The 27822-nt window shown below is 37.9% G+C and overlaps 2 protein-coding genes and 1 pseudogene across 4 annotated transcripts in view; all 3 read left to right on the top strand.

Annotated features, from left to right (window-relative positions):
• LOC147021026 (uncharacterized) overlaps positions 1–27822 on the top strand; it is a 161529-nt gene that overhangs the window by 57482 nt on the left and 76225 nt on the right. The window lies entirely within an intron of this gene.
• The window catches only part of LOC147021027 (uncharacterized), a 42835-nt pseudogene that overhangs the window by 691 nt on the left and 14322 nt on the right, over positions 1–27822 (top strand). The window contains exons 2-4 of the transcript XR_015061307.1: positions 17810–17831; positions 25136–25181; positions 25361–25568. The product of XR_015061307.1 is annotated as an uncharacterized LOC147021027 (transcript). The remainder of the gene's footprint in view (positions 1–17809; positions 17832–25135; positions 25182–25360; positions 25569–27822) is intronic.
• On the top strand, positions 412–2971 carry LOC147021028 (uncharacterized). 2 transcript variants are annotated; one of them, XM_085893620.1, is made up of 2 exons: positions 412–1420; positions 1808–2971. In XM_085893620.1, exons 1-2 carry the CDS (start codon positions 1328–1330, stop codon positions 2723–2725), a joined length of 1011 nt encoding a protein of 336 aa, XP_085749746.1. In that variant the 5' UTR covers positions 412–1327; the 3' UTR covers positions 2726–2971. The 2 variants fall into 2 exon arrangements, with proteins under 2 accessions (XP_085749746.1, XP_085749745.1); XM_085893619.1 differs by lacking the exon at positions 412–1420 and adding an exon at positions 1441–1711.

Raw genomic sequence — 27822 nt, 5'->3', positions numbered from 1 at the left:
GGTTCGATTACCGACTTTACCTCTTCCGTGGGATTTTTAACGTTCATAATCTGAATGGAGATGAAAACCCTGATTCATAATCTATAAACTCAAAAATATCGTGTGGGTCTAAAATGTAACATTCCTCGTTAACCTTCCACCGACATTCCATCAGGCTGGCCCCCACCGCCCTGCCCCCAATCTGACTTTGGACAACCGCCTTTCCCCAAATCAGCCTGGCTCCTGCCCCCAACCGGACTGCCCCCGCCACCCTGTCCCCAATCAGGCTGGCCCCCACTGCCCTGCCCCCAATCGGACTGGCCCCCGCCGCCCTATCCCCAATCAGGCTGGCCCCCGCCACCCTGCCCCCAATCGGACTGGCCCCCGCCACCCTGACCCCAATCGAACTGGAGTAGGGTAAGAATACTGATTCTGGCTCACTTTTCCCTATGTAAATGAATGGAGGATTTTCAGCGATTCCCCTTTTTTTTCCCTAAAAATAAACCCCCTTTTTATCCCAAGGTATATTTATTTGTCTCCCCTTTTAACCTAGGGGCTCTCTATTCAAATAACCCATACAACAAGATAAAGATTTGTTAAAGGTGATTCTAAAGAAATATCTGAAACGTCTAAGCCTCGGGACACTCTTTATCAAATAACCGATGCATATTGTTTAGCTCACTCATTGAACCTATAAACATTTGTTCATTCTCAAATTCCTTCAATAGTTTAATTTTCTTTGCACAATAATCCCCATCTAAAATATTGACAAACAAAACATTTGAATCTTTAAATTTTTTAAGATACCCCTTTTGTGCCATTACGAAATGATAAACTTCTCTTAATGCTCTTGTTTGACCACCTCCTGAGCCACAGGTTATTTTTGTTAAGCCCCGCCCACTTTTCATAAGCCCCGCCCACTTTCAAATGGAATTTTTAAAGCCCTGCCCACTTTTCTTTAAGCCTCGCCGACTTTTCACGAGGTATTCCATAAGCCACGCCCACTTTTCCTAAGCCCCACCTACTTTCCCACGAATTTTTATATAAGCCCCGCCCATTTTGCCAAGCCCCGCCCACTTTTGATAAGCCCCGCCCACTTTTCATGAGGTATTTTTATAAGCCCCGCCTACTTTTGCTAAGCCCCACCTACTCTTACATCATTTCCAGTTCATCTCTGACTCACAAAGAAATCACAAGAAAATTCCAGCATGTTCTGGTTTTGAAAAATTGCTCAAAGAAGGCCTGCGTGAGCTTGCCCAGGGAATTTCCACAGGAAACCACACCCAACAGTCTTTCCCTATAAAAGCCTCATGCCCAGGCTCCATTTTAAACATTTTTTTTGCTGGCAATGGTGTGCTGTGTGCTTGCCTGGAACTCTCAGACTTGTATGGAACTAAACCTTCAAGTTGATGAACTGGATTCAAACCTCTTATCTGTTGAGGTAAGATTTTTATTTTCCTATTTTCAAACTTTAATTGAAGCATACTCATTTAATAATTAAATAACTTAATTAATACAATATTATTTTCTCTCACAGGAAATTGTATCTGAAATATGAAATGAAAATACTGCTTTTGCTACAACTTGGGGTGAAATTGTTGGCTTGGTTGAAGACCTTATGAACGAGCAAGACCTTGAGTGGGATGACTTTGGGGTTCCTTGGAACTCTCTGACTTGTATGGAACTAAACCTTCAAGTTGATGAACTGGATTCAAACCTCTTATCTGTTGAGGTAAGATTTTTATTTTCCTATTTTTAGTTCCTTTTAAACATCGACTCGTTTAATAATTAAATAACTTAATTCATACATTATTATTTTCTCTCACAGGAAATTGTATCTGAAATACAAAATGAAAATACTGCTTTTGCTACAACTTGGGGGGAAATTGTTGGCTTGGTTGAAGACCTTATGAGCGACCAAGACCTACAGAACGAGTTCGTCCTTGATGACCCAACCAAAGAGTTATACCTTGGAGACCAGCAAAATCCTGAAAAAGAGTTTTACAGCAATAGTACTCATTGTGAGTTATCAAGACAATACCCACTGAACAAGTTATACCTTGATGAGCCAGAATACAAGTTTTACCTTGGAGACTCACAATTTTCAGACACTTTGAAAAATGGAGTTTTCCTTGATGATCCACAGTTATACTATGTGAGATCTATCACCGAAACCCATCAAAATTGGAAAAATGGAGATTTCCTTGATGATCCACAGTTATACTATGTGAGATCTATCACTGAAACCCATAAAAATTGGAAAAATGGAGTTTTCCTTGATGATCCACAGTTATACTATGTGAGATCTATCACTGAAACCCACTATATTTCTGGAAATTGTGATTCTTCCTTGGAGTCTTGGATAGATGGTTATATTTTTGGAGACTTGAAATGTGGGTTCTGGCTTGATAACTCACAATGTGATACATATCTTGGAAACTCAACAGGAATGTGGTTATACCTTGGAGACTTGGAAAGTTGGGTTTATTTTGAAGACTTGAAATGCTACCACTCTTTGGGATTTAAACCTATCAAGAAAGTTCTTACTCCCTCTTTCTACGTCATCAAACCTGAAAGCTTTAAAAGACAGAATTGGAAGAAGAGAAAAAAACATAAAAAATATACATTGTTCTTTCTGGGAAGAAAGTGCAGGCTTACTCCCCCTTTCTACGTCATCAAACCTGAAAGCCTTAAAAGACAGAATTGGAAGAAGAGAAAAAAAAAAAAACGTAAAAAATATATATAGGTGGAAATCTCATTTTGAAAAAGACATTGTGTTGGGCGAGGATTGAGTTGGGGTTGAGATTTTGAATGTGAGGGTTGGGGTTGAGATTTTGAATGTGAGGGTTGGGGTTGAGATTTTGAATGTGAGGGTTGGGACACACACACACACACACACACACACACACACACACACACACACACACACACACACACACACACACACACACACACACACACACACACACACACACACACATCAACAAACAAAGTTAAGCCTTGACTATTCAGTTGAGGATTCTGTGTTTGGGGTTCACAGATCGAAGAACGTCCCCCTTGACACACATTATATACTGTAATACACCTCGGACTTGTCCCTCTAGGGTCCACGAAGGTGTATAGTAGGAGGGAGTGAAGCGCCAACCCATTGCTCCCATTGGTATTATCTGCTTAGTTTTGTCTTTTGTAATTCCTGTGAATAAAATGAACCTAAAATCTCTTCCCCTTCCAAATCATATATCTTATAAGTCCAAGGAACCGTATCTATAACATCAACAATTTAAAAAAGTTATTTCGTCCATCGTTTAGTAAAACCCTTTTCAAAATGAGATTTTCACCTATATATTCTTACGATATCACCAACTTTGAAATTAGGTTTTCTGACATTAATCTCTTTTTCATATTTTAATTTTGTAAATGTTTCTGATGGTTTCATATTTGTTGACGTGTGAATCGTGTCATTATACTTATCCACAATATCCTGAATAAAAGATGACCATTGTTGTGAACCGAGTTGTGTGAATTTTTTATATAGTCTCTCTTTTAAGGTACGATTAAAACGTTCAACAACAACTGCCTTCCCTTCATTAAAGGTACTGTATAATGTAATACTGTTATTTTTTAGAAAATTCATAAATGTCTTGTTATAAAACTCTCTACCCTCATCAGTCCACAATTTTTTAGGTTTTCTCTTACTTTTATTAAATATCTGTTGAAAAGCTAACATAAGAGTATTACCTGTTTTGTTTTTTTAAAGGGACAACCCACGCATATCTACTCCTCAAATCAATAACGGTTAAAGCATACTTGTACCCCTTATCATTATTGAGTTCAATCAAATCAGCAGACCAGATATAATCAACTTCCTTGGAATAAACTTTCCTTCTCTGAAACTTTGTGAATATTGGTTTATGTAATTCATTAGCTAATTGCTCTTCAGTCTTAATGGCATCATTAGAGCCTATAAGTTTTTTAAATTTCCAAGTCCAAGTTTCAATTTAGCACTGATCATCTTCTTCACAATGAACCGATCAACTTTTTCTCTCAAGGTTGGATTTTGTATCAGAGACAAATTATACAACATTTCTCTATCGGCTTCATGCTTTTCTTCCAACGTTGTGGTATTCCTATAATCAATATCGTGTCTCATGCACACTTCATCAACTCTATTGATTGGTTTAGTCCAGGATTTAGGATTGTCTGCCTCATCTAATCTTTTATCCAAGTTTGTGCCTGGACCACAGAAAGAATACCCTGGAAGATGTAATTCCCCTGGTATTCCAGTAGTTGTAAATTTACTTCCTGATAAAAACTTTTGTATATCTCCTCCGAGTTTGTGTTTGGAGATATATTGATTTTTTTTTGAACCACACACCGAACATATACCTTTTTGTATAACCCTGTTATTTTTACTTTTAATATATGAAATATTTTTAGTATTAGTTTTCTTTTTACATTTGAGACAATAACTCATTTATTTATGAGAAAAATTCCTGCAGAGTGCAAAAACCTTTTTAGTTTCCAACATGCACATTTGAATCTTAATTTTTAAAACATAAAGAATCCTTAGAAATGCCTTCACTCTCTCCTCCATTTATTTAAGAAAAAAAATAAAAATGAAAAACTTGAATTAAAATCCATATCTTGTCGATGTCAATAGTCTTGTCGAAAGTATTGCAAATAGACTTGTCAATTCTTTGTTTTCCTCCTCGGTGGGTTGAGTTATTTTCTGTAATACCACCAATCTTTTTTTAATCTCACTGGTTTCCATATTTTGATATTTATTCATTCTCTCTCTTTCCTCCCTCTCCTCCCTCTCTCTCTTCTCTCTCTTCTCCCTTTCATCCCTCTCTCTCTCTCTTCTCTCTTTCCTCCCTCTCTCTCTTCTCTCTTTCCTCCCTCTCCTCCTTCTCTCTCTCCTCCTCCTTTTCCTCCTCTTCCCTCTCTTCTTCAACTCCTTCCTCATCCCTTACTATCCTTGAATCGCTTACACCCCATAGAATATTATTCATATATTCATCAGGATTTCTTGTTATTCCTGTATCCAAAATAATTTTTTTTACAACAGGAAACCAATAAAATTTCTTTTGAATTTCTAAAAGAGCCTTACCTTTTCTTAACTTTATAATTTTTTCATTATTTAACATTTTCATTAAATCTAAAGTTGTCAGTTTATCAACATCAGCATAATACCAATCTTTTATTGAAAATACCTCATTCTTATGTTGTAGAACATATTTATTAAAATACCGAATACCCTTTTCTTGAAGGTATGCTTGAACACAGAATTGATAATTTTCTTGAAGCCTTCTTGCTGTCATTTATGTATTAGAAATATATGTTAGAATAATATTATGGCACGAAACACCTCCCCATCTTCCCATAGTTAAATCATTTTGTATTTCCTTACTTATTATATATAATCTTGTTTTTTCAGTTTTCATGAGATAAACAAGGGCAAAACCATTATTATATTTACCCTTATTAAATTATTTTATTTGTTGTTTACTAATCGTGAACCCACAAAACTCATTCTCGATACCAAGTGGATAATATTCTTCCTGACGAGACTGATTTAATTGTTCCAGGTCTTCTAGGTTAATTTTAAATGACCAATTATACCCTAAATCATTCATATCATACCCCCATTGTTCTATTCTCATACAAACGATACGCCCTTCTTTATAAAAATTTATTTTAATTCGAACTGTGAATTCTGTATGACCTGGAGATAATATCAACACTTCTGTATCTTTGGAATACACGGCTGTTTTATTTAAGTATATATATTGTGATAAATCGCTTAATCTCACCAAGTCATTCGCGTCATTCGGGCTTGGATAATTTTTTAATTTATAAGCATTTTTCATGTTAATATTTTTGGTTATATTATATTTGTCGTTCAGCCTGTGCCTTTGTGTAATAATTTGATAAATCAATATCCAGTTCTTGAGATACACCAAAGATAGAACCATCTTTACCAACATAAGTCATTTATATTAGATTAAAAATAATATCATAAATTTTTTTATTTTTGTTGAGTTGAAATAACACATATAGACATAATTGACCACAACACTTAGAATTTAATTCTTGGACTTGAAATGTTTGATAAACACCATTCTGTAAGAATTTTATGACTTCAACAGGTGGTGGAAGACCAAAACTATCAAAATAATATTTGTCTTGACTATTAAAAATACAAACCCAATGAGAACCGTTCCCATTATTATCTTCTAAGTTCATAATAATATTCTTTGTATGTTTTGGCACATTTGTTAATTCATCTCTCATACAAATAACCACATTATGAATTTTTAATTTCTTACAATATTTAACAAGTTGTAAATTTGATGTTGTATTCTTTCCAAATTCTTTCAACCACAATTCAATGCTCATTTATTTATTAGAAAGATATAATCCATTACCTCTTTTCGTTAATTTTACACCTGCTTGTGCTATAGAAGAAAGCATATCTCCAACTAACAATCTCGCTTTATCAGGCAGACCTTCAAGTTTTTCAGCAAAATCTACAATTACACCACTTCCACTAATTTGTTTCTCCAACTCTTTGTTATGTCTTTCCAATTCTTTTTGAGCCTGGAGTTGAGCCTTCCTTTCTTTGGCAGTTTTCACCGCTGTTGAAATGCAACCCGTCAATGCTCCAACCGCACTTAAACCAGCAAATAAAGGAATTAGAAATGGGAGAAATTCTCCACTCGTCTCTCTTATTAAATATTTTTTCAACATTGGTTTTGTCATTTTAATTTTAAGTGAGCCAGTGTCATTCAAGATTTTAACCTGTTCTCTTGTGAGCAAAACATCAATTCTTACTGCTCCTTTTCTCTGAATTGTATAAACGTTAATCGTACAAGGCTTTTGATTTTGAACACAAGATGATAGTTTATGAAGATTGATTTGATTAACATATACCCCAGTTGGTACTTTGCCACTCATTTATTTAACAAAAAATTATGTGAGACTAATCATCACACCATTATCTGTATTAATATGCAATTCTGTTTCTTCCAAAAGCAAACAATATGTATCAACTTCTTCACTCTCTCCTCTTTCAATGTATAGGGAAGTATTCACTCGATTTGACTTTATAGTTTCCTTTTGAGCGCTCAGGTCAAACGCATAGATTGTATACAAACTTTTAAATCCTGTCATATCCAAAATAGGTTCTTTATTTCCATTACTTTCACACACCTTTTGGTAAGACTTGTATGCTTCAGCAAAATCATTTTTTTCCCAATTAATTTCCAATCTATCTCGTGGATAAAATGTTCCATCTGGAGATGTTCGAAGTTGTTTCACCTTAACATTATCACTCAATGCATTATTCTTATCAGTTCTAGTATCACCATCTGGCTTTTTAAAAATGATCCACAGATATCGTGGCTTTCCTTCCAGAACACCCAAATTCCACGTGTAAGTGGTTTGGTTGAGTTTAACGTGTTGACATCTTCTTTTGAGGTATGATACACTGAGTGGTTTCTTTGAGTTAAGTCTTCGATTCAGCATCTCTTCTGTTTTAAGATTCGGAGTATATTCACTGATATACCAACTCATCTCCTCAATTACAAATTTATTCTGATCACCAAAAGCACAACCAACACCAAAAAGCAATCGATTTTCATTATCATTCCTTTGTAGTTGAAATCTAATTTTAAGACCATACAGAACTTTATCATGATCACAAAATCCAAATATACCTTTAAGAGGAACTGCCACAGTAAAACTATTTTCTGCTTTTGTATCATCATTATACATTCCTTTCCTTTGAGTATATCCAGGGTCTGTGTTTGTTCCCGTTGACATATCAGGAATAAAACCTTCGACAGACCCCTTTCCCATTCTATCACTGAATGTATAGAGTGTAAATTTCATCATTTCAGATACAGCAGAGACATATAATCAACCGCTTCAACTTCTTGTGTTCCAATATACAAACGCACACTATCAAACATTTTCCAGAAGAAATCATTTACAAGTGTAGCGTTTGTGTTATTCCCAGCTTTAGTGAATTTAAATTTACACAACAAGAAACTTTCGGAGAGATTCAAATAGGTTTGTTGATTATTTATTTCAAAACTTTTTGTACCATTCGTATTCCAGTCTGTTCCAGTTATTGCATTTACCTTGAAGTAATCTTTTTTAGTGGAGTTTGAGATAATGATAGTATCATCCAAATCATAGATACGATCAATTGCTTCCATACTTGTATTTATTTAGGAAAAAAGATGTTAAAACTTTTGAAACCCTGATCCAAGTATTTGAATTATTTTCTGTCGTTCTTGGGGGGACAACTGAGTTTTGCCTTTCTTAATTTCTTTTATTGCTTGTAATTTATGAGATTCCTTCTGGGCATCTTTTATTCTCTTTACAGCACCTGCTACATTTCCCACAGTAGAAGCAGTTGAACCAATTAGATCTTTATGTTTAAGAATCGTTGAACCAATACCCATTAGAGTATCAATTATACCATCTCCTCTAAATTGATCTCCCACACCCCTTTGTCTCTTAGGTTTATAGTATCCTCTACCAAGATACATACCTTCACCCTTGTAGTATGGGGAAAGGAACATCCCATCCCCTGTAATTATTTTATATTTTCCCAACTCGTGTTTCCTCACAATAACCATCGTATTTATTTCTTGGAAAACTTCACGTAGGTGAATTCTGATGGATATAACTTCTCCATTAAAAGAAATCACACGATTATCTTGGTCGGTTCTCCAAAAATTTACTCTGTGTATGGTTTTTCCTGACACAGGGAGATAAACCAAATTTTTGGGTTCCATATTGAATTTATAACCAATTGGGGTTGAGTATGCGCTGAATGAAAATATTGCATTTGTTTTTTTTCCATCATTATAAGCACCATCAATCAAATCACAGTGAATTAACACTGAATTTATTCCTGAGGATATTTGAATGACATTATCACTGTAAAACGTCCCATTAGTTTCAATCTTTTTTGAGGAGAAACCCAACAACTCTCTAAATGAATTATCAATTGTGAAATCAACCTTGTAGTTATTTGTAACTTTAATCGTTGATTTTGAAGTATGTTTTTGAATGTTTATAACAATATTTTTTGGTTCATCACCCTGTTCTTTCATAAGACGAGCAATTTCGGAAGATATTTGAGAAATCTCATATGCTCCGGGTGAGACTGTTATCGTTTTGTATCCACTTCCCGGATTATAACTAAACTTGTCATTTTTCTCGGTTATATTAAATAAGGTATTATAAGTTTCCATGGACAATAAAGATGCCTCATATTCTTTTGTTGTGTCAAGTTGTAGTGGGTATGGGAATGAAGATGTGTGGTCGCTTGTTGTGAAATTGAAACTAAGGATTGTGCTTCTCATCTTATTTAAGATGAGATAAAATGTCTTTATATTGATATTTATTAATTATTTTCATGTTCATCAACTGGTCTAAAATGGCTGATGCTTCATTAAAACAATTGTTATTTCCAGCCTTCTTACTGCCTAACAACAATAACAGTCTATTAACTAATTGCGATGGGTCATTTGGAAGAAAACGAACACCTGAACCAAGGATACTTGAAGCCTGAATAATGTGTTTCTCCTTCTCATTCTTCCTACTTTTACCAGAAAGAATAACCTTATAATTTAGAGTGCTCAGCAGATCAATATATACTCTATCATCATTATTTTCCATATCCAATGGTTTATCAATATACTTTGATTCATCCCTCACAGTTGAACCTTGTCTTCCATCTTTTGTGAGAAGAAACATTAATCTCGGAGTTAGTTTAACAGGGGGTTGAGCAGAACCCAAGAACCTTAATTCATCATTAAATATCAATACCTTTTCTTGAACAAGATGAAATATTGCTGATTGTTCTGTTGGAATGAGTCCTGCTTTGGTTTTTGAATCCGCTGAATATTCATTGTTTTGAACAGCATTCACAATATAATCAGGGGGTTGATTAATCTCTTCCAGTTGTTGAAATAAACCTTCATCATCATATTCTAATTCTCCGAAATGCTCTAATTCTTCCTCCGTCATTTGATCAAAATCTTTTAACATTTTAAGTTTTTTAGGAGTATATTCTACTGTGGGAACTGTGGAAACATCTTTCATTTTTTCTTGGGAAGTTTTTAAAAGTGGTTTAAAAAATTTCTCTTGTTTTCTTTCAAATGCTTCTTCGCCCGTTAGTTTCTGTCTGCGTTTCTTCTTTATGTCTTCCTGTTGTTTTATAACTTTTGAAACCAACTCTTGATGTTCCTTAAATCTTCTTGCTCTTTCTTTTGCATCCATTTATTTATTGTAAAATATAATTTAATGAATTGTAAAGATCAACAGGGAAATTTTCCTTTTCTTCATCATTCAAGTCGATGTGTTCAAATAAATCCTTTTCTTGAAATATTTCATCAAATTCTTTATTAACATTAATGCGAGTTGTAATTTCTTCTTCACTAATCCTTGCATCTCTGCTTTTCATACGTTTGCGTTGAGTTTCTTCATCAACATCAAAACCGAATGATAAAATCTTCACTCTGCTCAGATATTTAATAATTTGTCTCGTTCCTTCTGGATTAGTTTCTAATATCCCAACACCACCAGATTTTAGTTTCCTTAACTCACTCTTACAATGTGAATATTTTGTTGTACCAAGAGAAACCTCCTCAAATATTTGTCCTTCATTCCTCAATCGCATATGTTCCTCCAATGAAATATAGTGATAATCTTCACCTTTTACTTCTCCAGGTCTTATTGCTCGAGTTGTTGTTAATACAATGCGTATCACGGGGTGTTTTTTAAGTAAATTTACAATATTCTCATTTGTACGACACAAGAACCTTGATTTATGAAAGTTTTTTCCAGAAGCAGATTTACCCACAAGATTTATAATAATAGTTGTCATTTATATATGTAATTGTTTATAAAACAAAAAATATATCCCTTAATATCTCATCTTGTTTCACAACAATATATTTATATTTTTCAGTCGTGTGCTTCATGTAATCCTCAAATTTCTTTTTACTACATAATGTAGAACAATTATCTCTCCAAAAATTATTGATATCTATTGAATTTAACTTGAATAAAATAAAAGTATTAGCATTGTTTCTGATGGAACGACGAGGAAGTTGAAAGTACGATTGACGAAGATAAATACAATTACAAGAAGAATATCTCCCTCTTGTGTAGTAGCTGTCCATTACCGTTTGGTTTCTCTCATTAACACAATCATCAAAGATAACGAGGTACTTTTTTGATTTATCCAAATCTTGGGGAGACGGTATATCATCCGTATTATCACGAAGAATACAAGTTATAGGATTTGATTTCCTTTTACATCTCTGTGTATCACAAAATAGTTGAATTATATCTTCAATGTTATAATCATTTTGTTTTTTTTGACGTTTAAATAAACCGATTATATCTTCTTTTTGAAGACCAGCATTAAAACCTTGTGAGAGTAGTTGATACTCTGGTTGAAAACTCGACTTTGTGAAAATTATTAAATTGTCATAATCTAAAAAGTTGGGAGTGAGGAGCATTTTTAAAAGTAAGCAGGTTTTTCCACATCCACTTGAACCAACTATGAGACATCTTAATGAATTTGGGAGATTTTTATGGTTGTTAAATTTTCTTATTTTCCCAAATAGGTAAAAAATCATTCATTTATATATTTGGAAAACAGGTTATTTAATTTATTATTGGCTTTTTTAGAAACTCTATATTTTATCCGAAGTTCAGGTTTAATTTCAAGATAATCCATTGTTTTATTTATACAATATCTTGTGTTGATATATCCCTGAAAATCACATCCATGAATAATATACAACAACAATCCTTTGAACATTTCTCTAATACGTTCAGTTTCTTCCCTTGTAAGGAAAGGTGTGTTATCACCCTCATACTTTACATTCATTTCTCTAATCAATCTTGTAAAGTAATTCATTTTTGGTGTAAATCTAAAAGAATTATTTTCCTTTTTATATTTTTTATTATTATTAATTAGAAGATAATCACAGAATATACATTGTTTATAGGCTTTTGACTCTGTTTAATCCCCGTCTTTCACACGCAGGACAATTCTCAAATTTGTCATATGGAGAATCAGGAAAGTCGAGCATATTTATAAAGTAAAACTTTACTTGAACTGAAATTCATCTATACTTTCAGTTGTATATTGACTCATATTTAATAATATTACCATCGATATCGATATACTTTTTTTCATTATCAGATTCAACGACAACATTTTTTTATATTAAAGGTAATTTTAAAATGATCGTTAATTACTATTCAACGAAATGTCATTTCACCTGATATATTAACATCCTTTATTTCCTCAGGATTTACATCTTTAGGGTTGTTGAAAAAAATACAAATTTCTCCTTGCATATTACAGATGGTCTTATCTTTTCTTTCGAAAGCTTCATCGATAAGGTTTTTGTTTTTTGATACTTTTTCTTGTTTCATTGCTTTTTCTAGTTTTGAATATATTACTAGAAGGAGAGGAGAAACTTTTGTTAGAGATACTTTAATTGATGTTCTACCAGGTATACTAAAAGCCCTTCCACTGAAGGAAATTGAAGAACTCATATTATTTACCATCATAGTTTTTATCCAATAGTTGTTATATTTATCTTTGTTCAATTTTACATCCTTGACATATTTCTCAGTGTCTTTAACAAATGAAGAGATTGATTGAAACTTGTCTTTTGTGTCTTGAAACATTGTATTTATTAAGTGAAAAAGTTGGAGGATAAAATGGTTTTAAGCACAGATTCACCTGTAAAATAAACGAAATTTTCATCAAGAAAATTTTAGTTTAAGCAAAGATTTATTATATAAATATGGTGAATACAACATACTGCGATGTTTGTAATCACAAATATAAACATTATAGAAAACACCTCTGAACCAACAAACACACATTTAATCTGTTTCATAAAATATCTCCTCTTGAGTTGGAAAGAAAAAGTTAAAGTAAAGGGAGACTATTACATTGAAAACACTGATGGGGCATTTAAAGGACATATAAAAATAAGGATTTTTCAATTTGGAGAACCCGGTCCATCATCAATAGCTGAATCAATTGAAATAGTGAAACCCGATGTTGAAAAATTTATTAAAAAGATATTAAAAGAAATGAAAACTTTAATTTTTTTTATGGGAGTGAAAATGAATATGAAAAGACAAGATGAAGAACATACTCCTCTCTGAGAACAGATCTTCATTTTATAACATCATTTCAAGATTTTTTGAAGAGTGGGGTTTATGAAGAACTATCAAGACAAGAGGAGGATGTTGATAATACAGTGGTAGGAAGTGGATTCAATATTAAAAAAATCATCTTTTTAGTTATACACATTCTAAAATCAAACCCTCTTAAAGCTTCTTCTTATATTGAATTACCAAAAGAAATAAAACTAAAGAAGGCAGTTGATAATATTAAGAACAATGATAATAAATGTTTTCTCTGGTCTGTTCTTGCTCACTTTCATCCACCAAAATGTAATTCAGAAAGAGTAAAACAATATATGAAATATGAGAATACCTTGGACATAAAAGATTTTAAATTCCCAATGCCACAAACAGATATTCCGAAATTTGAGAAAAAGAATAATCTTTCTATTAATGTATATGGATTAACGGATACAAACAAAGTTCAAATATTAAAAATTTCAAACAACGATAAAAATGAAGAAACACACATTGATCTTTTATATTTTAGTGTTGGAAAGAATTCACATTACACATACATCAATAATTTATCAAGATTAATCTCTTCTCAGGTATTCAGAACAGCAAACAAAATATATCCTTGTAAGCGATGTCTTAATTCATTTCATACAAAAGAACGATTAGAACAACATTCAAAATATTGTAGTAATCATAAATCAGCTGTAATTACAATGCCGAAACCTGGTGAAAAGATTTCTTTTGAAGATTATAATAAATCTATCATGCACCCATTTGTGATATACGCTGATTTTGAGTGTATCCTTAAAAAGATAAATACTGCATCTCCTAATCCAAAAGAATCATATACAAATAAATATCAAAAACATATTCCTTGTGGTTTCTGTTATTATATCAAATCATCTGTTGGAGAAAAGTATAACAAACTTGAACATTATCGTGCAAAAAAAGCTTGACAAGAGCTTGTAAAACGATTAGAAAAGGATTGTATAAGACTCACTAAATTAATGAAAGAAACAAATGAACCGATGAAATTAACCAAAGAAGAAAAATTAGAATTTAGAAAGAACAATATCTGTCATATTTGTGAGGGGGAAATTAAGGAGTCTAAAGTTAGGGATCATTGTCATCTTACTGGTAAATATAGAGGTCCCGCTCATTCCTGTTGTAATCTTAATTATAAATTACCTTCTTTTATTCCAGTCTTTCTTCACAACAGCGCCAACTCTGATACACATCTATTTATAAATGAACTTTCAAAAACACCAGGGAATATTTCTGCTATAACAAACACAAGTCAAAAGTATATTTCATTTACAAAAATGATATTCACAAAACCTTTAACTCGTATTAGGTTTCTAGATTCTTACAAGTTTATGGGAACACCACTAGCCTACCTCGCATCAAATCTAAGCTCCACGGACTCTTTTCCAAATCTTAATTCATTCTTTCCAAAAGAGGAAATTCTAACTAAAGAGGAAATTCAGATTAAAGAGAGAATTCAAAGTAATGAGGAAATTCTAATTAATGAGGAAATTAATGAAGAAATTCTTACTGAAGATGAAATTCTAATTATACAGAAAATTCGAACAATGAATGAAATTCTAACTAAAGAAGAAATTCAGATTAAAGATGAAATTCTGATTAAAGAAGGAATTCTTACGAGAGAGGAAATTCAAACAAGGAATGAAATTCAAAGTAAAGAGAAAATTCTTACAAGTAAGGGAATTTATCCTTATGATTATATGGATTCATTTATGAGATTTAAAGAAACACAACTTCCTTCAAAAGAAAGTTTCTATAATAACCTTTATGAAGAAGAGATAAGTGATAAGGAATATAAACACGCACAAGAAATATGGAAAATATTTAAGATAAAGAACCTTGGAGAATATCATGATTTATATCTAAAAACAGATGTTTTATTGTTGGCTGATGTGTTTGAAGCTTTCAGATCACTCTGTCATAATAAAAATTGTTATGGATTAGATCCTGCCCACTATTTCACAGCTCCTGGTTTAGCTTGGAGTGCAATGTTGAAAATGACAAAACAAGATATCGATTTAATCAGTGATGTTGATTTGCTTTTGATGATTGAGAAGTCCAAGAGAGGTGGAATATCACAAGTATGTTCAAAAAGATATGCTAAAGCAAATAATAAATATCTTCCAAATTATGACAGTGAAAAAGATAGTAATTATTTGATGTAGTTTGATGCTAATAATTTGTATGGATGGGCAATGTCTCAATCTCTGCCTTATGGTAAATTAGAGTGGGTGGAAGAAAAGGATTATGAAAAGGCTTTGATGAATATTGTTATTTCTTCTCAAGAGGAATTGAATGACGAAGAAGAAGGTTATTATTTTGAAGTTGATTTGAGGTACCCGAGTGATCTTCATAATAAGCATAAAGACCTTCCTTTTGCATGTGAGAAAGAAACCCCAAAGAAAGAATGGTTAAGTGATTATCATAAAAGTTTTAATATTAAAGGTAAATCAACAGAAAAGTTATTAACAACATTCTATGATAAAGAGGGATATGTTTTGCATCAGAGAAGCTTACAACAGTTTTTGAGAGAAGGATTGAGAGTAGCTAAAATTCAGAGTTTTAAAATTTAAACAAAGTCCTTGGGTGAAAAAGTATATTCAATTCAATACAGATATGAGAGCAAATACAAAAGTAAAATTTGAAGGGGACTTTTATAAATTATTGAATAATGCTGTATTTGGAAAGACGATGGAAAATGTTAGAAACAGGCAAAACATTAGATTCGCAACATCTTGGAAAGAAGCTTCGAGATTGATAAATAAACCAAGTTTTGAGAGAGAAGAGGTTTTTTCAGAGAACTTTTCTGCAATTCATATGAAAAAGGAAAGTATTATAATGGATAAACCAATTTATATTGGAACAGCAGTTCTTGATTTATCAAAGATATTGATGTATGATTATTTGTATAATGACTTAAAGAAAGAGTATGGTGAAAATGTTTCATTGTTGTATCTGGACACTGATAGTTTTATCTTAGATATAAAAACTGATGATGTTTATGAAGATATGAAGAAAAATATTGGAGTATATGATACAAGTAATTTCAGCAAGAAGAGTGAGTTATTTTCCAAAAAGAATGAAAAGGTTGTTGGTAAGTTTAAGGATGAGTTGGGTGGAAAAGTAATGAGTGAGTTTATTGGATTGAGAGCAAAGGCATATGCTTATAAGTATGGTGATCAGATTGATAAGAGGTTAAAGGGAATAAAGAAATATGTAATAAAGAAATCAATAACTTTTAGAAATTATAATTGTTTGATGAATAAGAAAGAAGAATATAGGAAAATGAATACAATAAGAAGTTATAAACATAACATATATAGTGAAGAAGTAAATAAAAAGGCATTAGGAGCCTTTGATGAGAAGAGATTTATTTTAGATCATGGAATAGATTGTGTTCCATATGGATATTGTATGATAGAGTGAATAGAATAGATTGTGTTTTAACGATGGGAAGATGGGTTAGGGTTTTTTAAGGGCTACCGCCGCGTTTTTTTCGCAATATATAAATGGTTAAACCAAGTATTAATCAAACTAAAGAGTGGAGAAAATCTCAGTCTTGGTATATAAATGGAAAACATAATGAATGTGAAAAATATCAAATAAGTCTTATTGAAAGAATAACTAAAACAAAGGTAAATAAAACAAATAAGCGAATCAATTTAAAAACTAGTAAGTTTGAGGATGTAAAGAAAAAAATGAATATCCTTGAATGGACTGAAAACTTTGATGGTTATCAATTGAACAATGAAAAAACAATTTACTATAATCTCAAAATGATATGTGGCTCAGGAGGTGGTCAAACAAGAGCATTAAGAGAAGTTTATCATTTCGTAATGGCACAAAAGGGGTATCTTAAAAAATATAAAGATTCAAATGTTTTGTTTGTCAATATTTTAGATGGGGATTATTGTGCAAAGAAAATTAAACGATTGAAGGAATTTGAGAATGAACAAATGTTTATAGGTTCAATGAGTGAGCTAAACAATATGCATCGGTTATTTGATAAAGAGTGTCCTGGGGCTTAGACGTTTCAGATATTTCTTTAGAATCACCTTTAACAAATCTTTATCTTGTTGTATGGGTTATTTGAATAGAGAGCCCCGAGGTTAAAAGGGGAGACAAATAAATATACCTTGGGATAAAAAGGGGGTTTATTTTTAGGGAAAAAAAAAGGGAATCGCTGAAAATCCTCCATTTATTTACATAGGGAAAAGTGAGCCAGAATCAGTATTCTTACCCTACTCCAGTCCGATACCCTACTGACTGGCCCCCGCCGCCCTGCCCCCAATCGGACTGGCCCCCGCCGCCCTGCCCCCAATCAGACTGGCCCCCACCGCCCTGCCCCCAATCGGACTGGCCCCTGCCACCCTGCCCCCAATCAGGCTGCCCCTGCCCCCCCATCAGGTTCCGAAACATCTCCCATCCATGTACAAATCTAGTTTGTGAGATGACGGTGTAGGACTTGTTGAACCTCGATATTTGTCTTCAAGGAAAGTGTAAATTCATGATGAATCTGTGAGAAAGTTCAAGTAAAAGTAAATTGAGATGTTTGTTTGTTCTTCTCTCCACATGTGGTTTTCAGAAGGTGGAACGGAGCCCTCCAGGTGTGTGTATAATGTGTGTATCATCACTTCAATATATGTGTTTATATTCACCCCTTGGTTGCATCGGTACAGTATGTATGCATGTCTGTATGTGTGGATGGATGTATTGTTACAGATTTGGAAACCTTGTGCACACAAACAGCCAGAGTCCCCATAGTTCAGTTATTTCGATAAGTATGTGTTTTGTCATTAGAATCCATCCCCTCTGTCTAATGGGAATTTCGTGTGTGCGCTTGGAGTGATTTTTAAGTTAGGTTTTTATTACATCCACAACAACAACAACAGCGACGCCGACCCACACTCGACCCCGTCGCCATTGCCCATGTGTTTTTGGCTGAGGGCGTGGGCGGAGTCTCCGTCGCTTCGGATCGAGGCTCTGCCCCAAGGCAGGGCATGGACGTTTCCTCCAGCGAATGAGCGAAGGGCGAGCATGACACGCATGCCCCAGCCAATCGGGAGGTGACCACGAGTCGTCCCACAACCCCTCGTCCAATCAGGAGGTGAGTGGCGAGGAGAGGAGAACCCTCCCACCTCACAAGAGTCGAATGGTGGTCAGGACCAGGGTTCGGCAGAGAGAGGAGTTCATGGAGATTGCCGAGCGGTCTGTCGTCGTGGCTCAGTGATTGTCGACGAGGGCTCTGCAGACGGTCGTGGTCATGGTTGGAGTGGTCTGCTGTCCTTTGGTGGGCAAGTCTGGTGACGGAGCAGCCAGTGTCGTGGGCCATGGACTTCAGGTCGTGGGTTCGAGTCCCCGTGGTGGTTCGGGTCGGTGTGACCGCACGAGGCGGCCCAGCTCTACCGACTAAAGACCCACAGGGTCCAGTTTCGTGTGTGTGTGTGTGTGTGTGTGTGTGTGTGTGTGTGGGTGTGTGTGTGTGTGTGTGTGTGTGTGAGTGTGTGTGTGTGTGTGTGTGTGTGTGTGTGTGTGTGTGTGTGTGTCCATGGGCCCCGTCTGTAAGTAGAAACTAAAGTGCCTCTGTTCCTTGGTTTGCATTTCTTTTATTCATTATAACTCTGCTCTGTGTCTCCCCTAAGCCTGGTGTTGGCTTCGTGGTTTGGGTGGTGGCTTGGGATCCCAGGGTCCTGAGTTCAAGCCCCGTTGGCTGCTGAATTAACACCAGGGGGTTGACACAGCCTGTCATCCTTCCAAGGTCGGCGAAATGAGTACCAGTGTACTGGTCCCGGTGTATGCCCTGGTCAGAATAGGTGTACCATATCCCTGTGTGTCGTAAGAGGCGACCAGGGTTGGCGTCAGGAAGGGCATCCAGCCATAAAACATTGCCTCAAGAAAAAGCCAACCCCTGCACAGCAGGGAAAAATGGCTGTAAAAACGGTCATTATTTATTTTTCTGTGTCTTCCCTCCGGGATTATTCTTTATAAATAAACCCCCGTGTTAAATGTTCCAGTTTGTTGTTCGTGTTTTTTTTCATTGACCCAGCACGGTGTGGGTTTGAGAAATAGTAAGGCCGTTCATGTCGTAAATTGTTCATTTGGTCGGGCGTGGCCTCGGTGGCTTCCGCTTGGTTACGCCGGATCCGAGTCGGTGATAGCGACTCGGTTCGGACAAAGTCGGTCGAGGCTGTGGTTTTCCCCGGTAGTTGGACGTCATGGGTACTTAGGTATATTGAAATTAGGCAATTAACCCTACACCACGCCGTCGAAATATTGGCGACCATGGTCCACAAAGAGACCCTTGAGCTTTGGGAGTTGTCCGAGAGTCACGACCTAAATTCTGGGTGTTCGGTGGGAGACTACTCTACTGCTCCACCTTGTGGTCGTTTATCGCCACCAAACCCCGGCCCACAACAGTCTGGAGTGTTGGCCAGGCTCGTATGAGAGCTAACAAACTACGTACAGCAAGAGGGGAGGGAGAGGGAAGGACAAAACAGTGGGGAACTAGAGGGGGAGCACTCGGGAGAGTGCAAAACCTCCGCCGCCAATACTTCTGGGTCACTCAAGTGAACCTTATATCTTATTCATGAAATATGTCAACAGTGCTGACAGTTATAGTTCTTTTCTCCAACATTTTTTTTGGGGGGTGGGGACCAAGTCCAAAATTTAATGGCATAATCCTTGGACCATACCTAATCCCCCCACCAAGTTTCGTCGAAATCCGTCGAGGAGTTTTTCCGTAATACTGTTCACAAACAAACAAACAAACAAAACAAGCAGTCATAGACTGGTACTTACGAAATCGTCAACTTGACCTCTGACCTTGTCTAATAAAAGCTGTCTTGAGAAGGTAGCGACACAAACCAGAAGTTTCTACGATTATTCTGAACCAAACCATCAAAAATCGAATGTTTTGGATGTTTGACCTCACTGTGACCTTGACCTTTGACCGATTTTGACCAAAATCTAATCAGCACTTGCCATCACCCTCCTGAATCACGTGGTGTAATTTGACATTGGCAGCTTCTTCCGTTCTCGAGTTATCTGCACCAAACCATCAAAAATCGAATATTTGACCTCACCGTGACTTTGACCTTTGACCGATTTTGACCAAAATCTAATCAGCACGAGCCATCACCCTCCTCAATCACGTGGTGTAATTTGACATTGGTAGCTTCTTCCGTTCTCGAGTTGTCGTGCCTACAAATAAACAATCAAACAAACAAACAGAAACGGAAGGCATCAATATACTTACGAAATCTTTAGATTTCGTAAGTAAAAATAAACCAATGTCATCCGCAGGGTGACCCGTATCTTGCCAAAAGGTGACCACGTGTGACTTCTATAAGGTCACACTGAGGTGAACAGAGCTGCTATCCACCAGGAGCGACTCCTTGAGGAATATCTGCCTTCGAGAGATTCCGATGAGAATCGTTCGACAGAGAAACCATGAAAAATATGCGTTTGCCTCATAACGTCACCAAATGACGTCATAATGTCTCGAGCTTGACACATCTAGAAAGCACTTATGAAGGTGTTCAATTTGAGGTACTACACGATATGGTTCCTAAAACTTGAAAATTTGACCTTGGGGTCAAATATGTTTGACCTGAGGCGCCAACCATGAAGGTCAAGGCCAATCGCCACCAAAAATTAATCAGCTGAGTGCCAGACCATGAACTATATTCCCATGAAGTTTGAAGACGATCCGATCAAAATAACTCAAAAAATAAGGGTTTCGTCGACTCCCCTGATTTGCGACAGTGACCTTGACCTTTGACCTTGACCTTCAAAATTGTATGCGCTGAAAGGGACCTCTGTAGGCCTCTGAAATGCGAAGTTACAAAAATTTCCAATGATAACTGTGCCCTGCAGAACTTTTTATTTGTGATTACAGACAAACAAACAAACAAAAATAAAAATAAAAAAACATACAAGCTGACTAACATATCTTGCAAAAACTTTGTTTTGGCAAGATAACAAACAAACAAACAAACAAACAGAAAGGGGTGAAAACAGTAACCTCCATCCTTCTTCGAAGATGGCAGAGGTTAACAAAGACATTAGGAGATATGTGGAACGGAGAGTGATGGGGCAGGGAACATGGGGTGAACAAGATGTACACTTCAGGGACTTTCAGGACTTCACAAAGCAGCAAATTTGAATGAGGGGGGGGGGGGGTTTGGGTGAATTAACGGGGGTGGAAAAGATTGTGGTTTTGGATGGGGGAAGAGAAGAGGTGCTGGTGAACAGCTGTTTTGAAGACCTGGAGGGAAGAGTGGGGTTGAAGAGGGTGTGGGAGTTTATTCCAAAGGTGGGAATAAAGAGGAATGAAAGAGTGACGGTGAGCAGTGATGACTGATTTTGGTAGTTTTTACCAGAAGAGGGTTCCTGGTGGATATTGAATGCCCTGCGGAAATATGGGGGGTGGTGGGGCGGGAGTGAATATCGCAGACAGAGAGGGGGTGGGGGGGGACGAGACCAGACCAGAGAGGAGACAGTAGAAGACAGAAAGATCGCCGACCTGCCTGCGGTGAGTGAGAGGCCCAAAGATTTGGCCTCACCGCAGGAGATACCAATGATCCTAAATGCCTTGGTTTCTGCAGCGTGAAGCTGAGAAAGGTAAGAGGCAGGAGCACCAGCCCAAAGGGGAGAGCAGTACTCCATCAGGCTGTGGACGAAAGCTTTCTATGTGGTCAGGAGCACTTTTTTTTCTCTCCAAAGAGCTTTTCTGTGTTTCAGGATGGGATAGACAGACAGACAGACAGACAGACAGCAAGAGCCTATTATTAGAAAAAGATGGTGGGGCCAGGGCCGGATTGAGGAGCAGGTGACCCAGGAGACCGCCTGGGGTGCTGGCTTTGTGTGACCCAGCCAGGAAGATATAACAGGTATAAACAACGAAATTTGGCACAGGTGGTGGTAATTCAGATTTGGTTGATCACATCTGTGAGACACCAACACCACGATTCAGATTAGATATATCCGTTGAGCTTACGACTCAATTTAATAAGGGGATTGGGGAGGGGGATGGGAGTGTGGGGATGAGAAAAGTGGGGCAGGTGCAGGGTTATCACCAGGGTGTTAATAAACGAATAATTTGGTGGTTGGGAAAAGGAGGGTGGGGATCTGCTGTTTTGGGGTGAACAATACACAACATCAATCCCCCAATATCCCATGACAAGACCCTTGCTGCCCCTTCATCACTGCCTGCCCTGACTGCCCCTCACTGCTGCCTGCCCTGATTGCCCCCTCTCCACTGCCTGCCATGACTGGCCCTCACCACTGCCGACCCTGACTGCCCCTCGCCACTGCCTGCCCTGACTGACTCTCACCACCCCATACCCCCTCATGAGGCATTCACATGTTGAACAAATGGAAAAGGGGCTCCGAAGACGACGACTTGCATGGGGCATCAGTTCATCTGAGGCTGCTCCTGGGTGGTGGCAGTTGCAGATTCGAAGCAATAGAGCTCACACTGTATGAAGGGAAATTCATTCATTAATTCATTGGAAGGATGTGCCACAGTGCGCCACTGCGTCCACTTTGCACTTGTACTCCAGGGCCTTCCATGTGGCCATCCCCAAGGCAAATGCCTGACCCATCCCCATCACTTCAGGATAACACATTCCAGACACCCCACCGAAGGAATGCCTCAGATTAACCGGAGGAGACACGTCTGGTGGACGACACCTCAGCACCACCACAACACACAGCAGTGTGTTTTGTGGTGGTCGGAGGAGAAATACCACCACCAACTTCCAAGGAAAGGTAAGCAACTGCAGGAGGATGTCTGCAGATGTAGTTGGCACCAGATATGTATGGTTGTTGGCTCACAAGGAGCTCCTCTACCCTTGTGGCAGGTTTTGTATTTAATCCTGCTGGGTGTCCATGAAAGGGAAATGAGAAAGAAGAAAAGGAATAAGAGGTTCTTCCCCCACCGTGGCTTTTCTGCTTGTTTTATCCTTGTTTTGTGGAGCCATGGTGTTACTGTTGATGCATTTCCGTTTTTGTCTATGGACATTGATTATATGCTGATTGATGAAACAATAATGAGGGTGGGAGTGGTGAGGTGGCACTTTAGTTTTTGGATCTTTCATTTTGTTTGCAGTGCCTGCTGGTTGCATCATTGCTGTGAGTGTGGCTGTGCCGCTGATGTAGTTCTCCCTGTATTTTCAAGAAGAAATTTGGAATTTGGTCAGCGTGCTCGTGATAGCTGGCCTCATCTTCGAGAAAGACTCCATGGGATCTTTAATGTCTCCCAACTTATGCTGTGAGAGGGGATGCCCAGCTGAACGTTCTTCTGAAGGACGGCACACACGTTGATCCCTTTCCCAATCTGTGAAACATCATGGTGACAGTTTATTGCCGTGTCGGGATTCAAACCCAAGCAAGACAACTCAGGGTCAGTATGCCGACCTCGAGTCCATCCTGCAAGCTCACATGGAGTGAACAAACTGACTGCAAAGCCCTGCATTGATTGGATAAAATACAGAGTAAAGAAAATAACATGAACAAGTCTGAAGACGACAATGGTTCACGAACGGTATTTGACGATGTAGATTGTTTCAGAAGTCAAGGATGAGACAATGTGATAATGTTTGACCAAGTTATAAGAATGATCAACATGATGTGGTACGAGTGACAGGTTATTCGCTGCAAAATGTCGAAAACCCGGTTTCGTTCAACAACTTTCAAAATTTGACCTTTGCATAACCTTAAAAGGTCACAAAACAATGTTGGGGACATTAAAAAAAGGAAACATACTTTTGCTTATTGGAGTTGGTTCGTCGAAGAAGGTCGAAAACCCAGTTCGATTCTCACAACTTTGAAAATTTGACCTTTGTGAACTTGAAAGGTCAAAGGTCAAGGATAATGACCTTTGGTGCAAAACGTCTTCGGGAACATTCCAGGAACAATATAACATCATCTGGACTCTATGGAATTTCGCACTCCTTGGATTATCCGTAATTTGATGAAATCAGCGTAAAAACAGATTTGAAGGGGGTGCCACGGGCAAGGTGTTCGAGATGGAGCAAAATGGTTTTGAGACTTTAGGTGGGGAATGACCTCAACATTATGCATAAAAAATATTGTCATCCTCGCTCTCAAAGTTTGGGCGGTCGTATGATTTTTATGTCAAAATTCGTAATTTTCTTCGTGACCTTGTGACCTTGACCTTGGGACGAAAATGAAAAATCGAGCTCCGTGGGGCTATGCATTTGCCATTGGGCTAACCAAATACTGAAACCCCTGCCAGATTCAACAAACCCCTCGGAGAAGATGGATTTTTATGTCAAAATTCGCAATTTTCTAAGTTTATGACCTTGACCTTGGGACGAAAATGAAAAATCGAGCTCTGTGGGGCAATGCAGGTGCCATTGGGCTAAGGAAATACTGAAACCTCTGCCAGATTCGACAAACCCCCTCGGAGAAGATGCAAATTGAAATCGGCTACCCCCGAAAAACACAATTCGCAATTTTCTAAGTTCGTGACCTTGTGACTTTGAACTTGGGATGAAAATGAAAAAGCGAGCTCCATGGGTTTATGCAGGTGCCATTGGGCTAACCAAATGGCGAAACCCATGTCAGATTCGACAAACCCCCTTGGAGAAGATGCAAATTGAAATCGGCTACCCCCTCACAACACATGTTTTTTGGGCGTGGCTCCGTCCACAATGGGCGCACCACGTCCATTTTCAAGAAAACACAACAAGATCATGATACAAATCTCCCACCAAAATGTTATCAGGATCGGGTCAAACCCCTCGGAGCTATGATCGGGACAGACAGACAGACAGACAGACACACACAATAACGAATATAGTGCTCACTTATTTTTTTCGTGAAAATATTTTTTCGTGAACCAATAACCTTTCCTTTGTTAACAAAAGCATTGTGTCCCTGACAGGTCATCGGTGAAATGGACACATTCTTGGAATGGCTCCAATCACAAGGTCTGAGAACAGAAACAGCCCAAGCAGTGATCAATGTTCTTGGAATTGAGAATCGGAAGGTTCTTCAAGCTTGTAGAGACTCTGATGCATTGCGAACAGAGCTCCTCTCTCTCGCCAAAGAGAAATTTAAATTTGCAATGTATGCCGACTTTTGTAAGTTTGTGAATTCTTTTTTGAAGCCGCAGGTTCTCCAGCTTGCAGGATCTTCTCTGTTGGGAAGTCTATTCATCAACTTGGAGAATGTTATTCAAGAACTTTCCAGTTTCTGCAAAAAGTTTATTGGATTCCAAAATGTGCAGCTGGAAAATATTCCTGGTGTCCATGGAATCGGTTTCAGTGATGTCTGCAACCTCCATGATCAGGATGACGGACTAACACCCAAGTCTGGTATGTCACTTTTATACACCTGAGCATATCAAAAAGTACCTTGATGTTCAACCATGAATGTGTTTTGTCTTGCAACTTGAGGAATCTTTTTTGGAACAATTTTGTTTTGAAAACGTTTCGATTCTTGATCCACAGTGAATGTTGTTGTTTTTGTGTATGCAATGTCGAGGCTCCAATGAGGGCGAACACACACCGTTCAACAAGGTGGGCAGGAGACAAGAGTAGTGGAGAGGGAAGGGCAAAACAGTGGGGAACAGAGCGATTCGGAGAACTGTGGAAGGGAGAGGGATGGGGTGGGCTACACAGGGTAAACAAGATGGACACCACAGGGACTTTGAGAACCTTGCACGACAGGGAACTTTCGGGAAGGAAAACAGGGAATTGGATTGAAAGAGATGGATTTGGGGTGCATTTACGGGGTGGAAAAGATCGTGGTTTTGGATTGGGGAAGATTAGAGGTGGTGGTGAACAGCGATTTTGAAGAGCTGGTTGGAAGAGTGGGATTGAAGAGAGAGTGTGCGAGTTTTTTCCAAAGGCATGAAAAAAGTGGAATTAAAGTGTGAAGGTGAGAAGTGATTCTGCGGAAATATGAGGGCCACACGTTGGCTGTGACAGGAGAGTGAGTCTGTGAGCCATGAGTGGAGATGGCCTTGGATACCATAGGAAGATAATTTGGTGAGCAGGGCAGGGTGCCAGAGCGTGTCAACAGCACGCCATATGTTGAGGGATATGGCTTTGATTTCATGTCCATTGTTGGGAGAGCAGAAGCAGCATATCTAGAGTGAAGTGACCTGGTCTGACACCAAATTGATTGTCGAAAATAAAGCCATTGGAGAAGGGGAAGGATTTAATGTCTGAAGCAATGAGGGGTTCCATAACTTTGCTGATGATTGGGAGTTGGCTGATTGGTTTGCAGTTGCAGGGATCTGTTTTTCCACCTTTTTTATGCAGGACGGTCATGTTAATGTCGGTTTTCATTTCTGCATGAGCGGAATTCATCGTTCGTGCACATGATAAGATGGCCCTCAGCGCAACAGATTCTTGTCTATTCCCTTTCCTTCAAGACTCATTGGCTTGGAAATACACGATTTATTTACACATTTTATTTTGGGTTTCTTTATCACATTGGACTTGCAGGATATTTGAGTCATCACACCGCAAGATTTTCCTTGACAGTTCGTTCTCACGGTCAAACATGGCTATGGACTTGGATCATTTCCCTCAAGTCCCACCTTTTTCCATTGACGTCGACACCCACCTTTTTCCATCAGCAATCGACACCCAGTTCAGCAGCTCTATGGATGCGAACTGACTCTTCTTCGTATTGCGCTGGACAGAGGTGATAATTGCTGTTGATGTTCTGTACGCGCTTCGTGTTTCTGCTCGGTTGTTCAGGCGGATGGCTGCGTTCTGGTGTTTCTCCAGCACCCCGAACATGGCGATGTGAGCCAGGCCTGCATTAATTGGGAGTTGCATCTCGTTTGATGGACAGGAGAGAATGACCACGAGAATGGACGGTTGGAGGACACGTGCAGCGATGCACCAATTGGCAAGCTGGATTTGGCTGAAGTCGTGTTTGAGGCTCTGCTCACACTGGTCGCCTATAAAAGGACAGCAGCACTGTCTTGTTGGCAGTCTGTTGGTGAGAGATCCAACTGATGCTTTTTGACAGCTCCTGACAGTTGGGAACAGCAACAACAGCAGTTGGTGAGAGTTGAGCTGTTCTTTCTGGTTCTGCTCGGTACCTGGTTCTTGACGTTCGTGATTTGTGGCGGTGACCATGTTACGTCGGTTCGTGTTCAAACCTGTTTGTGGGTGGGTGAACGGTGAGGCAGAGCACGGCAGCGGAAACGAGCCAAGCTGTAGAGAGCTCATTTGGAGAGGTAGACGAAGCCATACTCACACATTTTGTGTGATTTTTGGAGACACATGATGATTTCTGCCGTGGTAAGCCGAGACCGGATTTATTTTTCTCCCTTGCGACACTGCCAAGGATGTTCTGGCTAAAAGGAACGGATCATTTGGAATAAAGTCCCTGAAAGCGAGGAGTCGGACCATGCTGAATCAAATGAAGGAAAACACAAAAATGAGCTGGGAACATTTCTTATAATAACTTATTTACAAGCAAGTGAGGAAAAGTATGTGGTGCAGGGAACAGTTTATTAGGGTGTGTTGTGCAGGGAATGAAAGAGATTTGAGAGGTGCGGCAATATTACAAGCAACTTACAAAAGCGGACACAGAGCAGACTTAACC

The sequence above is a fragment of the Eptatretus burgeri genome, chromosome 8 (genome assembly GCF_056783735.1).
Source record: "Eptatretus burgeri isolate ZD-2024b chromosome 8, Ebu_testis_v1, whole genome shotgun sequence".
NCBI lineage: Eukaryota > Metazoa > Chordata > Myxini > Myxiniformes > Myxinidae > Eptatretus > Eptatretus burgeri.
Note: the sequence above shows the minus strand (reverse complement) of the source record. Positions and strands in the feature narration are given on the sequence as shown.